General features: G+C 38.0%; 1 protein-coding gene across 1 annotated transcript in view; it reads left to right on the forward strand.

The window, feature by feature from the left end:
• LOC104084400 (histone-lysine N-methyltransferase 2C-like) overlaps positions 1-20785 on the forward strand; it is a gene marked incomplete at its 3' end in the record, with an annotated part of 117587 nt that overhangs the window by 69466 nt on the left and 27336 nt on the right. The window contains 12 exon segments of the mRNA XM_009588230.1: positions 2484-2614; positions 3786-3972; positions 9421-9525; positions 9882-9929; positions 11103-11240; positions 11416-11448; positions 11531-11650; positions 13733-13871; positions 14129-14343; positions 14460-14533; positions 17127-17309; positions 17964-19844. Coding sequence (XP_009586525.1) covers positions 2484-2614; positions 3786-3972; positions 9421-9525; positions 9882-9929; positions 11103-11240; positions 11416-11448; positions 11531-11650; positions 13733-13871; positions 14129-14343; positions 14460-14533; positions 17127-17309; positions 17964-19844 — 3254 coding nt within the window.

Here is a 20785-nt window from a genome sequence, read left to right on the forward strand (position 1 = left end):
ATAAAAATAATGCAACTCATCAGCATACAATTCTTTCCAGAGAAGTGCTACAAAGTAAAAAGTTTTTTTGTGTTTGTCATGGTGGCTTTATTAATTCAACTGAAAATACTCATTCCTACATACTTATGATTTCAGCAGAGCCCATGAAACAATGGGCTATTGTGGGAGGTAAATAGTGAGGATTATAAGGACTGCTGTATTGTGTCAGAGCTCTGTTTAGCCTAGCTTTGACCAGTAAAAGACAGAAAGAAGTGTAAGAAATGAGGTAAGGTTAGAGCAATCCTCTTTCTGATACACCTTCTTCCAGATGTAGTCCTGATCCAGATGTGTCTTCTGGACCATCAGTTTTAATATTCACCAGTGTTCCATGTTCCACAAATGTGTCTTGATATTTTTATGTATCTCTTTATGCTCTGGAAAATCCTACATCAGTGAGTTCAACGATATACTATTGTTGCCCAAAGAAATAATTCCTTCTTATTTTAAACTGGATATCTGAGAGTTTCATAAGCTACCCTTGCATTTTATGTTATGAAAGATGATTTTTTAAAAATCATTCCATATTAATTTGTAATACAGAAAGATTTTCTAGATGTGTGTTATGTTCCCCCATCAGTTGTTGTCTTTTCCAGGGCTGAAGAATCCTACTCTGTTTGGTCTCTCTTCTCATAGCAAAGCCATTTTAATGCCTCTGGCACTGTAGTATTCAGTAGATTGGGCACCTAACAAGAAGTCAAATTTTCTTGCTTGCTGTGTGTGATTGGACTAAATTATTTCATCCATCTGGATTTGTTCATACTATCTAGAAAACCTAGAAAACATTGAGGTATTATTAAGGTGAGATGTGGTATATGTTTAGTTCAGAGCCTGTTTCCTATGAAGTCAGCAGAAGGAGGCAGCTGCTTCTAAAGGTTGGCTGATTATCTCAGTTAGAAAGCTCTGGCCTTTGATTTCTCCTATTATTCTCTCCTGTCTGTTTAGCTACTGTGTTTTTAACCTTTCTAGAGCCAGATCAGTCTCTTGCTATGTATTTGTACAACATGGTGGAGACTGGATCTTTACTACAGCATCCAGGCAGTATTAAAAACTAATAGTTAAATATTGTCCTTGCTTGCATTTGTAGAACTATTTTTTGAAGCCAAGAAATGTTTCTTTTATCAGTGCAACCCAGTATTTTAGCTAGGTCCCCTATTCAGATGTAGTGCTTGCTTTCTCTTTAATATTAGTGTTACAGCTTGTTTTTTGTTCTTTGTAAATACTATTTCAGTGTAGTATACTACGTTGTTTCAGGTAGTGCTGAAAATTTTGCTTTAAAGTTTTTCATTTCTATAGGGATCTGCTCCTTTAAGTAAAAAAAAAAATGGCTAAGAAGTTAATTCCCCATTCTGGGTAACAGTACAATGCTTATTGTTAAAAAGCAGTATTCTTAAACAAGTATTCTTCAGTTAAAAGTTTGAGCTGCTTTTTGTCTGCTCAGGCACAATTGCTTGTTAAGAAAAAAATAGCTCAGAAAAATCTTTGTATGTTTTAAATCATTGTAACTTGCTGAGAGCCTGCTTCTCAGCTGCCAGTACTCATCAGCCTTACCAAGTTTTTTGCTACTCTTGTCATGTTTCACCCCCTTTCTTTGCAAAAGCCCACTCTCAAACAATGCAGAGGTCACAGTGTTGGTGAGCCTTATTCTACTTGCTGTCCTCTGAATATGGTACAAGAGATCACTACAGTACAAAGCATAGCTGATTTTACTACCCAATAATATAGTTTCTTAAATAACTTCCTAGGGTCATTAACTTCATGTAATTAGCTTTGGCAAGTCAGAAGTAGCAGGGCTTAAAAAATTCTGCTTTTACCTGCAGTGTTTTCCCTGGTCTGTTGAAATATACTGAATGATTGATGACCACTGTGTACTTTTGTGTTTATTAGAAAAAACAGTGCCACTTTGGAATATGATAGCTGAATAAATGTGTAATTTTTCTTGAATGGCTTCCTTATAGATTTCTTTTTCTAGCCTGTTCGTTATTTATACGACAGTCCTTTCTCGGATTTAAAAAAAAAAGCTTTTTGCTTTTAATCGGAGAAAAATTATATGTGTAAAATGTAACTCAACATTGATGATTTTGAAGATACTACTTCAGTGGAATTATCTTTGAAATATCTGGTTGGATGGCACCTGTAATTTCTCCCAAATTACCAAATTCTTAGGTGGCTTGGAGATACGAAAGTTAAAGGTCTGTCTTCAGCCAGTGCGGTACAACAAGGTAGCAATGTGACTAGTATCACGTATGGTATTTGTTCCTGTCAGAGCCCAGATGATCAGGTGGCAGTTCACAGCTGGCTAGATAAAAGCCTTTCACATGTGGACTGACATTCAATAAACCCATGCAACCAGATAGGTAGCAAGATACGTTAGGTATGCTGCCACTGTACCTTTAGAGCAAGATACCGAGTATTTTATTTATTTGTGCTTGAATGTTACTTTTTAGGTTGGACAGAACAGCTGCCAGACACTCCAGTTGAGGAGTCTACCCCAGCTTCTGAAAGTACTGAGAAAATAAAAAAGCGTTACAGAAAAAAGAAAAATAAACTTGAAGAAACCTTTCCTGCCTACTTGCAGGTAAAGCTATTGGTATACTTTTTGTGTAAATATATTTTAAAAACTAATCTTTGTGTCTTGATTCATAGTTCATTTAAACCATTAACGTTTCTTTTCAGATTCCCATTTTATCATTCAATTGAAATGGGTTTTCTGTAAAGAACATTCATCAGTTTGTACAAAAAGCTGTACATTATGTTAAATCTCCAGTCCTCTGGTGTTATTTCTCAATATATGGATCTCTACTTGTTCTGAGAGGGGGAGGAGTGGGTGAAAGAAGCCTGACACATGACGTTTTCAGCATTCAACTCTGCAGGATCTCTTAGCCTGATCATGCCATATCCTCAGGATACTAATTTTTCTTTTCAGAAGGTTATAGAACATGATTTGATAGGAGAAACTTGTTTTCCTACGGTTTTGTGTTTTTATATGCCCTGCATCTCCCTACTAGAGTAATCTCTGCTCTTTCCCCCCCATTAATTCTGTGATGTCCCCAGCAGGTAAGAGGTAGCACTCGTGGATAATAACTAGGATATTAATGGTGACTGAGCAACTTACCTACCTTCAACTGGTTTATATATGTCTCTCACTGAGAACATTATTTTGCTTGCTCTTCTTAGCCACCTTTTTCATGAAAACTTCATTATCTTGTTCGCCAAACTTCATGACATAGAGAGTATACTGCAGTTCGACGTTAGGATGATTTTGTGCAAAGTGAAATGCGGTGTATGGTCTTTCTAGAATTTGGACCACAGTGCACTTGCATGTTTTTCATAAACTTCTTGTGTGGCCTTGATCAAGTTGCTCCGTAGTATTCCCCTTCTTCAGCTGTCCTTTTTGTGCAAGGAGAAATATTTTAAATACTGAAAAACTTGTGATATATAATAACGCTGTATTGGTACGCTGTCTGTGCCACATATACATAAGACGACTGTATTTTTTCTGTATGATTTAAGGTGTGAATTTGATCATAAAATATTAATAATGTAGCCACCTCAGGTAAGTTGAATCCACTATATCCACACCTCATAGCCTGGAAGAGATATTGCCATACTGGAAGGTGTGTGAGACTGAGACTATATTTTTATATTTCTAGTAATCATTGGCTTTTAATTTTAACTTTGCCATTTACCCAACTTTATCAACAGATACAGTATTCTTCCTACATTGAATCATTTTGCCTTCTTTGCAGGAAGCTTTCTTTGGGAAAGACCTACTAGATACCAGTAGACAAAACAAGATGAGCCTAGATAATTTACCTGAAGAATCGTTTCCACTCTCATGTAAAACAAATCTGACCACCAATTTCCTGGATCCTTCATCTGACCCCCTTCTTAGCTCAACCTCCACACCAGCTCAGGCAAAACTGGGACCTCAAGGTATACAAAGCTAAAGTTAGTGATAATTCAGTAGTTTGATTTTGTTGTTGCAACTGGGGCGTTTCCACTTTCTTTTCCACTTTTCTCACAATGTTTATCTGATGTATTTTTCAACATTCTGTATATTAACTGTCCTTGTGAGTTTAAGTTACATTGATAATCAGTGATATTCAGCTCCAGGGCTTCAGCTTTTTCAGAAAGAGCAGTGGATGGCACAACAATTGGCACTTGAAGCAAATCTGAAACTCCTTGACTGTAACGTCCATGTCTATAAAATTAATTCTGTGTAAGAATAAGCGTACAGACCCATTATAGAAGAAGACAAAAATAATCTAATTAAAAGATATTTTTAGTAGTCTAATGAATATTAGTTGGATGAATATCATCCAACTTTTATTTTCTTTAATGTTTTAGATTATTTTAGGTTGCCAGTCTCCTCGGAATTTTTGGTTCACCATGTCCTTTCTGAACATGAGTGCCCTTTCCAGGTACAGTTTGTAGCCCCTAGGCAATCTTTTGCTTTTGCTGTTGCAAAACCTTACTGAAGTTACTGCTGAGAGTTTTGCAAATTAGCCAGAGGGTTGTAAAGTGCTGCTGAAAGGGCAGCTTCACACAAAGGAGCAATTAAAAGCAAAAACCTTACTGTCCCCTCCAAATTATTTTTTTCTCTGTGTCTTGTAGTATGTGCTGTTAGCTAGAGAAACCATTCTGCATTTTTAAACTGTTACTGTTTCTTGTGTATTTTAGTTAATTTTTGTGGCTTGTTTTTCGGCTCATCCTCACAAATTTTTCCATCTAAAAATGTTTATACACATTGATAAAGTTTTCCTTGTCCAGAGAGTCATTTCAAGAGAGGTCGCTTATTTGTGATTGTTACTCGGTGAAAATCTGCTTAAATGAAAAGCTAAAGGCTACATTATAATTAAACATTGATTGTTATACAGTTGAAATTGTGAGTAATAGAGAATGCAAAAGTTAACTTCCCCTGAAGGGGAAACCACTGCAAATGGAGTGTTTCAAGGTCTGTATTTCATTGGTTCCAACACTACAAGAAAATATGCTCACGTAGACTTTTCTTCACCCCAGCATTCTTGTGAAGCCAGAGAAATACAGATTCAAAAGTCTTTGCTGGCCTATCCAACTGCAAGATTAAAGTAATGAATGTTCATTTATTATGGTAGTATAAGGTTTTAGAAATTCATGAACTTGATGTTAATTTAATGTTCTATTTTTCCAAAGTTTGAAAGGAATTTTAAAAAAACTTGTTCTTTATGAATAAGCAAAGTTGTAAAACTTTGTCATTTCCTCTTCTTTTTATTCAGAAATAAATCGTAACGAGGTGGCTACTAATAAGTAAATCACTAGCAACTGTTTTAGTGGATAACCTACTGTCTTTCCCATTTTATATACAAGAGACTCAAAGGACAGTGCTTTCTGGTCATAGGAATGTTCTGAACAATTGTGCCTCGACTGTTCAGATTTCCGGCCAAAATTGTGTCCAGACGGAGCTGTTTGTTGTATTTGAAGCACCAGTGGGTGAAGTCATCTGCCAGTATTGATCAGTTCCAGTGCAATTTTTCTTAACCCTTTCACTGTGACTTTGTGGGAGACAGTTATTTCCGCAATAGCATCCACACGTGTGAGAGAGCCAGATTCATTGTGAGTGGTGGAGACCCTGGTAAATTGGCTAACTGCTGAGCTGGCAACAGTCACATCTTCCCTTCTGGCTGGTATTGCAGAGGAGCTGGAGGTGAGAACAGTGTCCGAGAGCACCTGTGATATTTTCGTCGTTTCAATACAGACCTGGCTTTGGAGCAGGAACAACATGAACTGCTTTATTCACTGCACTGGGAGGCTGTAGGACCATATTGTTACTGACTGTGTTATTTTCCTACAGTGCCATTTCTCACAAGGATTGCTGACTCCTGTGAGAGCCCTTGCTTAACTGGGTAGGTCTTTTCCACAAGGAAGATGTTCTTCTCTTGGAAACTCCACTTGTTTAATCCTAGGATTAAGGGTTAGATATACTTGTTCATCTTCCAAAGAGCTCTCGAGCATCTAAAGAGGAAGTTACTCTATCTGTGTGCATAGGGCTCTTAGGGAGTCGAACAGTGATGTGTTCAATCTGCTCGTGAACTGACAGTGCATTTCAGTGACACGTTCTGTGACTATTTATTCTTAGAGCTTGGTTAAGGGTAGCTGAAGCTTTTGCTAGACAAGATTGCAGTCGTGATGGGGATTGGCAGAGCTGGTCAGAAGAGGGTTTTTGGAGTCCTTTGTTTACTATTAATTTCTAGTAACTGTGACTGAAGTGAGCTTTAGACTCCCAGCCCTGATTTCTCTCTGGCAAAGAGGTTGCAGTTTTTGTTTTTGGTTACAAGACTCCTGTGGTTTTATAACATGTGCAGCACACTACGCAGTGTATTCTGCATGGGACCAACCCTTAAAATCATTTCCAAGACAATGCTAGAGCAGAATGCGAATGGTTGCTCACTGGGAATACAGAGCACCACATCTCCAGGGTCTCCCTAGTTGTTCATGGGTAAAGTTGAAGGTGGTGATTGGGATCTGTTGCATCCTGAGTGGTCTGAGGACTGTCCGCATCTCTCTTGAGTTTCTTGACCTGGGTGTCTCTGATGAAAAAGAGGCCACTTGGCGAGGTGTGTTCTGTGAAGGCTCTGGCAATTTGATCTTTCCTTTAGTGGAAATAGCTCAAATTTAGTGTATTTTTCCTAGGGATGCTGAAAAAGTCATCTGTTTAAGTAGGGTCTCCAGAGAATGCTAAAGAAATTCTTCCTAGACAAAAAGAGAGGAGTCGTCTGAACCTCTGTGCAACAGACTCAAATGCTGCTGAGACATTTTATAACTAGATACGTTATTGCGTGATTAAACATCTTAGGGTGGCTGCAGCGTTGGGAGAGGCGTTTTTATTCTTTTAGAACTTCATAAATAAATAAAAGTAAATGCATTGGAGGAATCAGGATCATGAGATAGCAGCAGAACTGTGCTCTCTTAAAGATCCAGCATTACAAGCAAATTATTTTCCTTTTTGCTTTGTCTTAGTTTTCATCTCCATTCTGAAAGAGGCAAATTGATGAGCAGTATTGAGCTATTTGTTTGGCAGCAGATGTCAACCAGCTATTGATTCTGAACTGAAGCAGCTGACTAAAGTGATTTAGTTGTTTCCAAGATAATATTTAGCACACATGGAATTAAAACGAGGGGAAAAAAAGAAGAAAAATGTAAAAATATGCTTTAGAATAGATGTCTTATATGAGACTTACGGATCATAGAGTCTAGCCCTCTGCTATCACTAACACTCAGCCTTTTTATAGACTTAACAAGCTCCATTTTGAAAGCAGGTAACTTTTTTCCAACCTACTAATCTCATTGGAAGGCCATTACAGAATCTGATTGCCTTAATAGTTAGGAGCCGTCTAATTTGAAGCCTGAATTTATTCACAGCCAGTTTGTAGCTACGGGTGGTAAACTCTTCAGTTATATCTTTCCACCTGAGCTCTTTCTAGCTACTTATTCAATGTAATTATATTCAAATTAGAAATTGAATTTTTAGGGTCTGTTCCCAAGCACGTTACTAAGGGCTGTGGAGAAAAACACCGTAACATAAAATATTGCAGAAGAATTAAAGGCTGCTAATACAGTCTCAGTGCATCCTTCATTAGGGCTTTTTTCTCCCCGATACTTACCTGCTCTCAAGTAGGAATTCAGGAATGTTAAAGAACAGCTAAAGTCAATCCTTTGCCTCCCAGCCAGCTGAAGTCATTAACATCAACCTTGTGGTACCTGGTGTTAGTTAGTTACTTGAATAATTGGTATTAGACCAAATTGCCAGAAGGAAGACAAGTATGTCAAAAAAACCCAAACCAACAACAAAAACCAAAAAAACCCAACCCAAACCCCAACAACTAGGTTCTGTTTAAAAGCTTACATTTCATAGTACTTTTTATCAGGTACACAAAATAACTATGCCCACAAAGTGATGTGGTTTCAAGGCACTTTTTAATACTTCTGATATTGATGGGAGCCAAATTCTTTATGTACGTGTAAATGGACTGGTCTGCACTGGCAAATTTAAAACATGATTTAATTAGGATGGTATCATCTTGTATGCATTACAAAGGATAAAAATAAAGAATAAAAATAGTAAAGTGAAGAAGAATCATTTTCATTTTGACTTTCAGTAATGGTAGAAGGGAAAAGGGTTGTCTCTGAAAAGCAGCAGAAGGAACATTTAAATGACTGTGAAATTTAGTGGCTTGGAAAGTACCCTCATGATATAAGTAAATCCTTGGCACCAGGCCTCTGAATTAAGCTAGAAATACTTTTCTGGGGCAGTTGGGTTGTAACAGTGGGAAAGATAACCCGTATATCTATGAAGTATGTTTGCTCTTTGACTTTCTGGTCCCTCTTCAACCTGCCTGTATTTGTTTTCCACATTGTACATTGTATGATTTGTATTAATCCCTTTTTTCTTTTTAATTATATGTGTATTTGTATATTTTACCATCTCTTCATGATTCATTGGCCTCGCAATGATTGCCTGTGTACTTGTGATAGTCTGCAGTTTTTCTGAACAGTATTTTTCTCAACTTTTATTTATTTGTCAAACAATTTTCTTCAAATGTTGCACATCTGTAATAGTCCTAAAAAACTAGTTAATAAAACCAGATGGGCCTTTTGGAGTTGTTTCTCTCTAATGAATTGGATGTCAAGAAGATAATCATATCCCGAATTTATTATTTAATAGTAAATAATTTATTGCTAGGAGCAAGCCAGTTTTTCCTAGACAACAAACAAACATGACATTTCTACCTCTGGCTGTTCTTACTTCTTCAGGATTTCTTCTGATCTTAAAAATAGCATCTCCAGTTTCCATTTACTTACTACTGCTTCTTACTCTTACGTTTTACTTCCCTTCAGGGTGTAGTAACTGGTTGCTCCATAGTCTTAAGAAAGGTAGTGGTGATAAGAGAAGTAACTGATCGCTTTCTTACCTTTTTTTTTAAAAAAAAAAAATTCCCTGCTGATTTGCTGTGAGCTGTGTCCTTTATAAAACCTGTTTGTTGACTTCTAAATTCATAGGTCTTTGTGTCTTAGAGATTGCAGGTTCTCACTAGATCTTGGGGTTTTTTCCCCTAAACTCATCCAGTCTTTCTTCCACATGACTGATTACATTATCACTTTTACTGTATTGGAGAAAACACTAAACAATGTAAGCATGTGAAGATGGCTGCAGTACTGGCTGGGAGGGGATGCTAGGCAGCACAGTCTCTCACCCCAGAGTGACTTGCAGTACATAACACACTACAGAAGTCCCTTATAGCCTGGTAAATCTGTGTTTGAGTTTATAGCTCAAGCTGTAGTACATCACCAGAGTCATGTATAAATGCCATGACTGGTTGATTTTATTTATTGCATCTTATACAGGTAGCACCGATGATCCTTTAGCCGATCTTTCTGAGGTCTTAAATACTGATGATGATATTCTTGGAATACTTTCTGATGATTTGGTAAAGTCTGGAGATCATTCAGGTGTGTATGTTTAAAAGGTCTCTCCGGTATTTGTTTTCTTTTTTTCCTCTTTATTATAGATATATTTGTTGTATTCTATCTACAGGTTATGCTCTAGGTGATTTCAGATACAATTTTCATATCTTAAGAATACCTTGGTTTGAGATGGTTTTGTTGTCTTCTACCAAAAAAAAAAATCCCCAACCTTTTCAACATTTTGTTTTACTTGGCTCTTTGCTTTGCTGCTTGAGAGAGAATAAAATGTAGCTGCCGTTGTCTGTCATACCTGCGTGGCTTTTTTCAGCATGCAGCTTTTTCTTTACTTTTTTTTGTTTTCATGTTATAATCATCCATTTTATCTGGTTTGGGTCCTGTAGGTCTTGATTTATGCACTTTCCAGGTTGAGAACTCACCCTCCCCATTTGGTAAGAAACTAAACAATGGATGATCCATGGTTAGAAGTAGTCATCTTTCCTAGTGGTTTTAGCTGAAAGAACTGCATGTGTAGAAACTAGTACTCCTTTACTGTATCACTAATTCATGCTTTCATTTCCACTCTTTCTGTGGTGTTTGATTCTAACACAACCTATAAACTCTGCACTCTGCATTTAAGAGTACTGCATAAAGTTTTGCTTACAGCTTTTTAAAACCTTCCTGAGTTTTTGTGTTTCATGATACAGAACCATGCATTTTCTTGCTGTCACTGTTAATTGTAGTATTACTTCTAGTAGTAGTGTGTAGTTTTTATCATAGTGGTATCTTTTGTAAATTAAAAGCATTTTAGCAATGTGTATATATTAAAGCATGAATAAAGCAGTCAGCATCAAATCTTTTTGTTTCCGCTGGATGATGATTCATCACTTTATGTAAAACACAGGCTGACGATAAGTAGAATGGCACGTTTCATTAATTTAGATTTGTTTTTATTGGGTATCTAATACAGAAATACATTTTAAATACTGAAGTGTATAGTTCTTTTTTTCAAAGATCTTTCTTGTTTGAGAGATTTATTGATTTGTAAAGGATGTTCAGAAATTTATGTCGTAAGTTACATTTTCTCAGTACCGACAAATCACTTTGCCTGATATAACCCAGAATATTCAGTAGTTGTTTTTGAAACAGAAACTGCTGTAGCTTGTTTGATATTGACTACACTTCAACAGCACTTCAGTAGATATTTAATGTAATACCATAAGAACATTTGGGGTGAATTTTAAGGTAAATGAGGATGAACCATATTGAGTACTGGTGTGATTGTTTTTAAAATGTGAAAATTAGTTACAGTGGAACCTATATATTGAAAACTATACACTCGCAAACATGCTGTACCTAAACTCACTAGTCTTACTTCACAAAAATTTCCCATTCTTCCAGTTGCATTCTAGTCAGTTAACATTCCTCAAAACTGGAGGTAAATAGTGGGCAGTTTTGTTTACTTTTTCTAATTAATGTCTTATTTTGCCTTACCTTTCAAATCTTAGAAAGTCTTGGTTTAGCTGATAGCTCAGCTCTAGGGGGGAAAAAAAGTTTTATGCTCTTTATTCTGTACCAAGAAATTTTACTATTTATGTCTAACTTAATATTCTTTCTTCCTTCAGCTGGATTGGATATTGGTCCCATCTCTGATGATCCTTCTTCTCTGCCTCAGCCAAACGTCAACCAGAGTTCACGACCATTGAGTGAAGAACAGTTGGATGGAATCCTGAGTCCAGAACTAGACAAAATGGTCACAGATGGTAATTTTTTTGTCCTTGATCTAGGTCTTCTAGAAAACTTAAGTAGAAATCTTCCCTTTTTTCCCTCAAATTACTGTTTATGTATTATAACATACCTATTTGGACTTGGTTGCAGAATAAATTTTATTGCCTCTTTTGATGGTAACTCATCCTGTCTTGTCTTTACTTTGTCCAGGTGCTATTCTTGGCAAATTGTACAAAATCCCAGGTATGTGCTCTGATCTTTGTTGTCTTTTATAATATATAGTTTATAAACAATGCAAGCCAACTCATGCACAGTGTTTTTGCAGAGCTAGGAGGAAAGGATGTTGAAGATTTGTTCACAGCTGTATTAAGTCCAGCAACCACGCAGCCAGCTCCTTTGCCACAGCCTCCACCTCCACCACAACTTATGTCTTTGCATAGTCAAGGTATGTTCCTTTGTTACTTTTAAAAACAGCAGCCTGGTCAGGGGAGCATTGTTAATTTATGAAATATTATTCTAAAACTGTTCTGAAGGGGGTATGTGATTAACATGCATGTAAATATTGCTAATAGAATGGGACAGTTATTTTAGATTTTTCTGACATATTGGAGCTTTTATTTTAGCTGACACTTTCATATTTTTGAAATTTGTCTGTGATAAAGCATGTGTTCTCTTTTGACTTTACTCTTTAATTACTTTTGAGTACCTCCTCAAGAGTAAGGAAAGAGCCTGTATAAAAGCGATTTACTGCATCTTAATTTCGTTTAAGAATTCAGTTTAACATGTTAACTAGCCCTATCAAATAATAGAGAGAAGGCTAAGTAATTTTGAAATGTATCTGGGAGATTATAATTTATTTTCTTTGTTACTACTAAAATTATCATGAGTTGATACAGCATATTCTTGCTCTTATATTGAAAGGAAGGGGAGATTGATTTTAATTTTTTATTTATTTTACCGGTAGAGCTGCTTTTTTTTTTTTTTTTTTTTTTTATCAGTAGAGCTGTTTTTTTTTTTTTTTTTTTTTTTTTGTAGCAGTATGTATGAGCATAATTAAATGCACTCGTTTTTCCACATCACCTCTAGTGGATTTTCCCTCATGTAAAGAGTGCCCATTCTGTTATACTGGTATTACAAAAAGTAGTATGCAAATTGATTTCACCTGTGAATTAATTATAAGAAGAAAAATTATTTGTTTCCTAGTTGGATGAGTTTCCATAAAAAGGAAAGACTTCAAAAAGTCTAAGAAAGGAGAGATTTTAAAGCGAATAATGAGGTGATTTAAAGAAAAAGATAATATAGATATCATTGTTTCCCAGTTACTTGAATACTTGGAGATAACTTCAGCATTTGAGGTCTGTAAGATTGTTTAACGTCTCCCTGTGGGAACTGCCACAATTACAAAGTTTTAGATGTATAATTTGGTTCAGTTACGGAGTAATGATCCACATGTTTCTGTGAGATAGATGCTTCAGTAATGGGGAAGCTTGCATCAAGTTTCAGCAATTTCAAATAAAATTAATATTCTCCTCTCATAAAGACATGTGATCCTACAGTGCAAACCAGAGGCCTGACTTTCCATCCTGTTTGTTTGCCAGGTCTTCACAGTTACCGTATACTATCTATTTAGCAGCTATAAAAAAGCACGTTCTCATAATTTTTGAGTTACTTTCATCCAAACTATACTTCCTGCATAGTGTATGTAACCTATAGATTTGAAGACAGTCTCCTAAAGCATGAGAGAATGATAGTGTCATCCTACAGATGCATCTAATTCCTGTGCTACTTCTATGCTTCTAAGAAAATGCTGGGGCAACAGTTACGATCATACTTAAGTGACAGGGATTCAAAGGCCAGTGTTAATTCTATGTAGGAACATCTGCAAAGACCATCTGCTAGAATGAATCTGCCTGTGCCACATTTGCCTAATATTGTAATCCAATAAATAAAATTTTCTGGTTTTGTACTGCTAGGCTGGACATTTAAATAGAAAATGCTGATGCTCATTTGACTAGATTTATCTGTTTCATTGGTTACAAATAGGGAGTTAGTAGATAGTGAGGCTTATTTTGGTACACTGCTCAGAAGTCTCAGAAGAGATGTTTAATTCAGGTGGCTAATGATGATTCTGCAAGGACTGAAAACAACCTTTTCCATGCTTCTGCTTGGATGTGGGTATAACAAATACGACAGACCATTAACCTTTAAGAATATGCTTCAGTATAAAGTGCAGTACCATAGCATGGGCTACTGCAAAAGTTTTGGAAATGCATTTTAAAAAACCTGATTTTTCAGACAAGAAAAAAAATCTGTGCAAGGGTGTGATGGAGTAGAAGAGAATCCCTTAAGCTTGTAGGGAAGAAATGTAAACTGATTTAAAATCTTTTCCAAAAATGTAAGGTCAGCGCTATAAAATTTTAAAGCGATTAGTTTTTCATTAGTTGAGACATTTTTTCACTGAAAACTTCCACCTCTACCTTAAAAGTAGTCACCCTTTAAAACAGTAATTTAAACTTCTTCTTTCCAGGAGAGAATGCATTTCCAAGAGTGCCCCTTATGAATGGTCTGATTGGCCCTAACCCTCATCTCCCTCATACAGCTTTGACTGCTGGAGGTGGACTGGGCACTTTCTCTCCCATTACACAGCAACCATATACTGATACCAGGTAGGTCAAGATGGGAAATAAAAAATACCCATTGTTTAGCATTTATCACTTGGGGGCTGTTGTTGTTATTAATACTGTGATATTGTAAGTATTTAACTACTTAGTTCTTGAAAACCACCACAAAAACTTCTGTATTCTTGCAGCCTGCTCACTACTGAAATAGCAAACAGAATAAGTACTTTGCTAATTGTTTTTTTTTTTTTCCTAATATTGAGAGTAATCTGTCTATAAAACAAAACCCTTTTCTGATTTATCAGGGATAAGAATCCAGCATTCAATCCAATGGTAAGTGATCCGAACAGCTCATGGGCACCATCTGCTCCACCTTTGGAAGGTGAAGGTGATACAATGTCCAATGCTCAAAGAAGCACTCTTAAGTGGGAAAAAGAAGAAGCTTTGGGTGAAATGGCAACAGTAGCACCTGTTCTCTATACAAATATCAACTTCCCTAACCTGAAGGAAGAATTCCCAGGTGAGTGATTTACTGAATAAAGTTAAATATTTTGTAGCAATTTATGCATATTGATTTGAAAGAATGTAAAATAGACTTATCAGAGCCTTACGTGTTGACACATGTTTTGGTTGCAGACTGGGCTACAAGAGTGAAGCAGATTGCTAAACTGTGGAGGAAAGCAAGCTCACAGGAGAGGGCTCCATATGTGGTAAGAACAACTACCACCTGCATTCCCTATTTCCAGCAAACATGTATTTAATCTATAAGGTTTTCTTTTTTTTTTTAAACAAATTAAGTTCTAGGTTTAGTGAAAGTTCACTTACTCCAAGAATGCCTTTGTTACTTAACGTCTAACTCTGAATACTTATACCTGTTTTCTTTGCTTTTCAGCCTTGGAATAAACTATATTAGTATTGTGCAATCTAAAGACATCAGCTGAGACGAGAACATTTGTGGTTCCCGCTGCCTCTTTGCTACATTTGATTCATGCCTCAAGTCTTATTTGGTCTGTCTCTTTCTGCACAGGATCTCACCAGTTTCTTCAGAAGGATAGTAACAAATCATTATGTGACCTTCCTCGCTTTTGTCTTCCCCTCTCACTAGTTTTTTTCTCTTTTGTCCCATTAGAGTTGCTGAAGTCTTTCACCTGTTGAACTAACCATTCTGGAGGCATCAGTGCTCGCATCCCTACTTCCCTCATTTTCTTCTACTCCTGTGTTCTTGCCTTACTGTTCCCCTTCACTACTTACTCTCTTCTGTTGCTTTTTGGTGGAAACTCTTGATATCTTCCATGTTGTGGGGAGCGTGAAGGACTCCATTTTTCTCTCCAAAAGCATTCACCTTCGTCACATCTGAGTCAATACTACATATTTGTAGTAGCTATCTGGAGTTACATGGTCATTGATTCCTTTCTGTAGAAGTTCAGCCATTCAAAGGGTGACCCTTATGCTTCATTGAAACCTCTTGTTGAAGCCTGTGCACATCCAAATCTCAGAACATATATTATTCATTCTTATTGACCTTCCCAGCCATTGTTAGCAAACGTACTGTTCTTTAATTTCCTGTCACATCTCCATTCTCTCCTGGTTCTCATCTTTTCTTTGTTTCTTCACAGCAGCCATTGGATGATCATTCTCACTTCGTAGATTTCTGTGGATTTCACAGGGTTATGTTTTCAGTCTCTTAGCCTCCCCCCACCTGCATTTTTTTAATGTAGTCCCATTAGTAAGCAAATTTGATTCCCGTAAATGTTGATGACTCAGAGCTTAACAGTACCAACATCATCTCCTACAGTCCAAATTAAAAAATCCTCTTCTCTCTCTGACAACTTCTAGACAATAAATCATTAGCCCAAACTCAGTGTGGGAAGTGGAGTTCTTGATCTTTCTGAACCCCTTTCCACTTGAAAGAATAATTCTCTATTGTCTTCGTTGTATCACTGGGGCATCATCATTATTCTGCTTTTTATTCGGGCCTGTAACTTCAACACCTTTGGACCTCTATGTCATCTTGTCCATGCTATATTTAATCTCGGTGATTCCTTCTGTGTAGTATATATAAGATACTGTCAACTTACATGGTTGGATTTTTATCCAGGCATTTATCACTTCACAATTTTTTCTATTACTGTTTTTTTTTCTTTTTCATTGCTCTTAACAAATGCAGTCCTATTCTCTTGATGGATATCCAAAAAGCAGCTGCAAAAATTATTTCCTTCATGTTCAGGAGGAGGGTGCATGCACGCATGAGTATTTACATAGCAAGAAGCGGTTATTTCCTCACAGAAGTTACAGTCCATGTACTCTTGCCATTCAGCTGTTGCTAGTGCTCTTGGCATTGTGCACACAAGAAGCTGCTGTGGTACCTCTCCTGAGGGACTTACACTCTGTGGGGATGAGTAAAGGCTACCTTAGAAATGAAATTCAGAAGCGTGTTAGTAAATTTTCACTCTAAGGCTTTTTACTTTCCTTAGTATGCACAATCCCATCACTTACAAGGGAAAATGACACTAATTTTTCTGCTGCTGTGACACTGGTGCTCTCATCCATGTCAGTGTTTAATTTTTGGAGGGGAAGGATTTAAGCCTTTTCTGCTAGGCAACCCCTACTTGACAACGGCAAATAAAATTGTGAAAAAGAAGATGTGAGGGTTTGCTTCAGAAAAGGAATCACGTCCTCGATTGGTGGTAAAACAGACTCTTTGAAACTTCCATTAGATGCTTTAAAGTGTCAGTACGGCTGTAAAATGCCTCATTGAAGAGGAATTGCTGTTCTTCCATCCAATTTTTCCTGATCCATAAGCCCATATCCTATGTTTATACTGCTTACTTAACACAGACTGAGATCTATAGAGGCTATTTAATGGAGTAGACTGTATTTTTCCTGTCATTCAAGTTCTCCACGTTAGTGGCCTTTATTGATCCAAACATCATCTGCTGTGCTCATGTCTTCAGATTGCAGACCACACCAATATGTGATTTGAAAGGTAACTGGTAGGATTCATGCTTTCTTAGCACAGCACAGTACCTGAACAGACACTCCTAATGTATAGAAAACCTCTACTGCTAATAACTCCTTAGTTCTTTTCGTGTATGTTAAACACAGAATTTCTATAGAGAAGAAGTATTTTCAGTTTGGAATTCCTTTTAAAGTGCATAATTCAGTTTTCACAACTATGCGTGTGATTAAAGCAGGCTGTACAAATAATGTGGTGATAGATTTTGTAGGAATAACAGATGCAGTGTTCACACTTAGCAGAAGAAAATAAGGCTAACTACACTTTTTTTTTTTATCTTTTCCCAGCAAAAAGCCAGAGATAATAGAGCTGCTTTGCGCATCAATAAAGTACAGATGTCGAATGACTCCATGAAAAGGCAGCAGCAACAGGATAGCATTGATCCTAGCTCACGCATCGACTCCGACCTCTTTAAAGATCCATTAAAACAGAGGGAATCGGAACATGAGCCGGAATGGAAATTCAGACAGGTGTGTTGCATTTAGGGTGTTTTGTTATTTTTCTTCCACCTTTTTATTGCATTGTTGGAATCTGTTGTAATAAAATCAATTTTAATCTTTCTTTGTAGAAGAGTATAAAGTCAGCCATTCTGCGTAGGAAGGAAATAGATGCTATCAGAAGAGAAGCTGCTTGTAAATGTTAGAAAACTTTGGTTTAAAACTTTGACTGTTAAATCCTACCTTTTATGGAAGCAGGTTATTCTTTGACTGTATGGCTAGCTAGTGCAGTGGTTTGTTTTTATATATCCTATATTGCAATAACCTTGTCCTGCAAACCACTGCTTCAGATTGGGCTGGTTGTCTCTTGGAGCCCATTTACCTCACATCAGTGCTGCATCTGTCAGTAACCTTTCATCTTCAGAGTATAAGGTTGGAAAGCAGTGCTGCTCCTTAGGCAACCTGGGAAATGCTTCCTCCCAGGCAATCAAGGTGCATGTCAAGGTAATTGAACTTCACAAATAGCTAGACCCCCTGCTTCCATTGTATTTAAAATTTGCAATTTACAATTATTTAGAATTTATTTTTGATGTGTCCTGAAGTTTTAATTATAGATTCAGTCATCAGAAAGATTCTGTATACCCTGGACTTACAAGCATAACCTTTTTCCTTACAATATTAAAACAGCAAATGAGGCAAAAAAGTAAGCAGCAAGCCAAAATAGAAGCCACGCAGAAGCTTGAACAAGTGAAAAATGAGCAGCAGCAACAGCAGCAGCAACAGCAGCAGCAGCAGTTTGGTTCACAACAGCTTCTGAACCAGTCTGGCTCAGAGACACCTAGCAGTGGGATCCAGAGCCCCTTAACGCCACAGACTGGCAATGGAAGTATGTCTCCTGCACAACAGACATTCCATAAGGATCTATTTACAAAGCAGCAGCTACCTGCTACGCCTACGTCAGCATCCTCAGATGATGTGTTCCTAAAACCACAAGCCCCACCCCCTACTCCAACCCGAATCCCAGTACATGATTCACTGTCTCAGTCTCAGACTCCTCAGACAACATCACAACAGATGTTTTCTCCAGGTTCCACAAACACAAGACCTCCTTCTCCGATGGATCCATATGCTAAAATGGTGGGAACACCTAGACCAGCACCCATTAACCAAAACTTTGTTAGAAGAAGTTCCATTGCACCATTAGATACCTGTGCACCACAGACATCCATATCTAGGCCCATACAGGTAACTGAACCATCAGGAAGCAGGCCTTCACCAGTCAGGGATTCATGTTCTTCATCTCCAGGTAGCAGCGATCCCTATGCAAAGCCACCAGACACACCCAGGCCTGTCATGGCATCAGAGCAGTTCTCCAAACCATTGGGGGTCCCAAGATCGCCCATAGTTATGGAACAGTCAGGGAAAGTTCCTTTAACAGCTGGAAGCAGTGATCTGTTTACTAAGCCGGCTCCTAGAACTGATACATTTCAGAGACAGAGAGTAACTTCTGCTGATGGGTATGCACGGCCACCATTGACTCCTACTCCTACTCCTGTTGATGGTAGCCCTGGACCTTTTAAAACTCCTATGCGCCCACCTCAGTCCCCGCAAGATCCTTACGCATCAATGCCAACTACACCAAGGCGCGTTGCTGTTGATCCCTATGAAAGGCCCGCTTTGACACCAAGGCCAGTGGATAACTTTTCCCATAATCAGCCTAATGATCCATACAGCCAGCCTCCCCTTACTCCCCATCCTGCAATAAAGGAGACTTTTGCCCATCCACCCCGGATAGTGCGACAACAGAGTGATTCTTTCCCTCAGTCTGGACCCATTTCAAGGCCAGCTTCTCAGGACCCTTACTCCCAGCCTCCGGGTACTCCTCGGCCAGTTGCTGATCCTTACGCCCAACCTCCAGGAACTCCTCGGCCCACCACGGTTGATTCATATTTGCAGCAACCACCAACACCAAGACCTGCTCAGCCAGCGGATTTATTTGCTCAGTCCCCAGCAAATCAGAGACATTCTGATCCATACGCCCAACCTCCTGGAACACCAAGGCCAGTTCTCAATGATCCTTATTCTCAGCAACCGGCAACTCCAAGGCCAGGGATTCCAGAGAGTTTTAACAGACCTGCAATGACAAGACCAGGACTGATACCAAATAGAGATCCTTTCCTGCAGACACCACAGAACAGGTTGCAGGGCACTTTTGTCAGGCCATCAGATCCATGTTCTCAAACTCCCAGACCTGCAGGACCTGCAATAACAGATTCATTTAGCCATGGTCCAGCTGCTCCAGCACATGACCCATATGATCAACCACCGATGACTCCAAGACCTCAGCCAGAATCTTTTGGAACTGGTCAACTGGCCCATGATGCTTCTGAACAGCCACGGCCTGGATCTGAGGGCAACTTCAATGCGTCTGGAAATTCTCCGTTGAGTTCTCAAGGACAACAATTTCCCAAAGTTTCACAAGTTCCTGGCCCGGCACCCTCTACAGGAGTAACAGATACACAGAATACCATGAATATGTCTCAAGCAGATACTGAAAAGTTAAGACAGGTGAGAATAATGTTTAATACTGATGGTATTAAAATTTCCTAAGTAGAAGGATTTCCCCCATTCTTGTTAATATTTGAAGTTTCTTGCCATTAGACATAGCTATATAATGCAGACTTATCTTCATTCACTTAGTATGTTAATTTGTTCCTCCTGGATAGAACTAGAATATATAGAATATAGAAACATCAGTAATTTTTAAGGAGTTTGGACAAGATCCAAAAAAGAAGCAAAGCCATCTTTGAAGCCACTGAAGGTGTAGATGATTGGTCTGTAATAGCTTATTTATCTACAGTGTGAGGAAAAAAACCACCTTGAAAGGACAATTTTTTCTATCCTATAATAGATGAGATGTAAAACTGATAGTGACTTGCTCACTGACTGAAAAAGGGAGTATAGGCAAGGATCTCAGACTAGACATCTAACTTTTCAGTTGGCTGGCATGTTGAGGTGAATTCTAGCATTAGTCACTGCTCTTCTTGAGGCACATTCACTCCAGGATTTTGTCAATGTTTGGCACACAGCTCTTGCTGAGACATAGAATTACGTTCAACATGTGGAAAGCTGCTCGGTCTTTTGTTTGGAAGGAGCGATGGGAAATGGATTTAGTGTAGAAATTGGTAGTATTTATCATACAGAGTCAGAGTAAATTCTGCAGCTTTGGTGTAAACCTCTTGCTGAATTTTCTTCAGTGGACCTCTGTCGTGGTTTAACCCCAGCCAGCAACTAAACACCACGCAGCCGCTCGCTCGCCCCCCACTCTGGTAGGGTGGGGGAGAGAGTCGGGAGGGCACAAGTAGGAAAACTCGTGGATTGAGATAAAAACAGCTTAATAATTGAAATAAAACAAAGTAGAACAGTAATAATAACAATGATAACAACAACTATAATAGAATGTACAAAGCAGGCGATGCACAATGCAACTGCTCACCGCCTGCCAACCG

Source organism: Fulmarus glacialis, unplaced genomic scaffold (genome assembly GCF_000690835.1).
Source record: "Fulmarus glacialis isolate BGI_N327 unplaced genomic scaffold, ASM69083v1 scaffold7022, whole genome shotgun sequence".
Lineage (NCBI taxonomy): Eukaryota > Metazoa > Chordata > Aves > Procellariiformes > Procellariidae > Fulmarus > Fulmarus glacialis.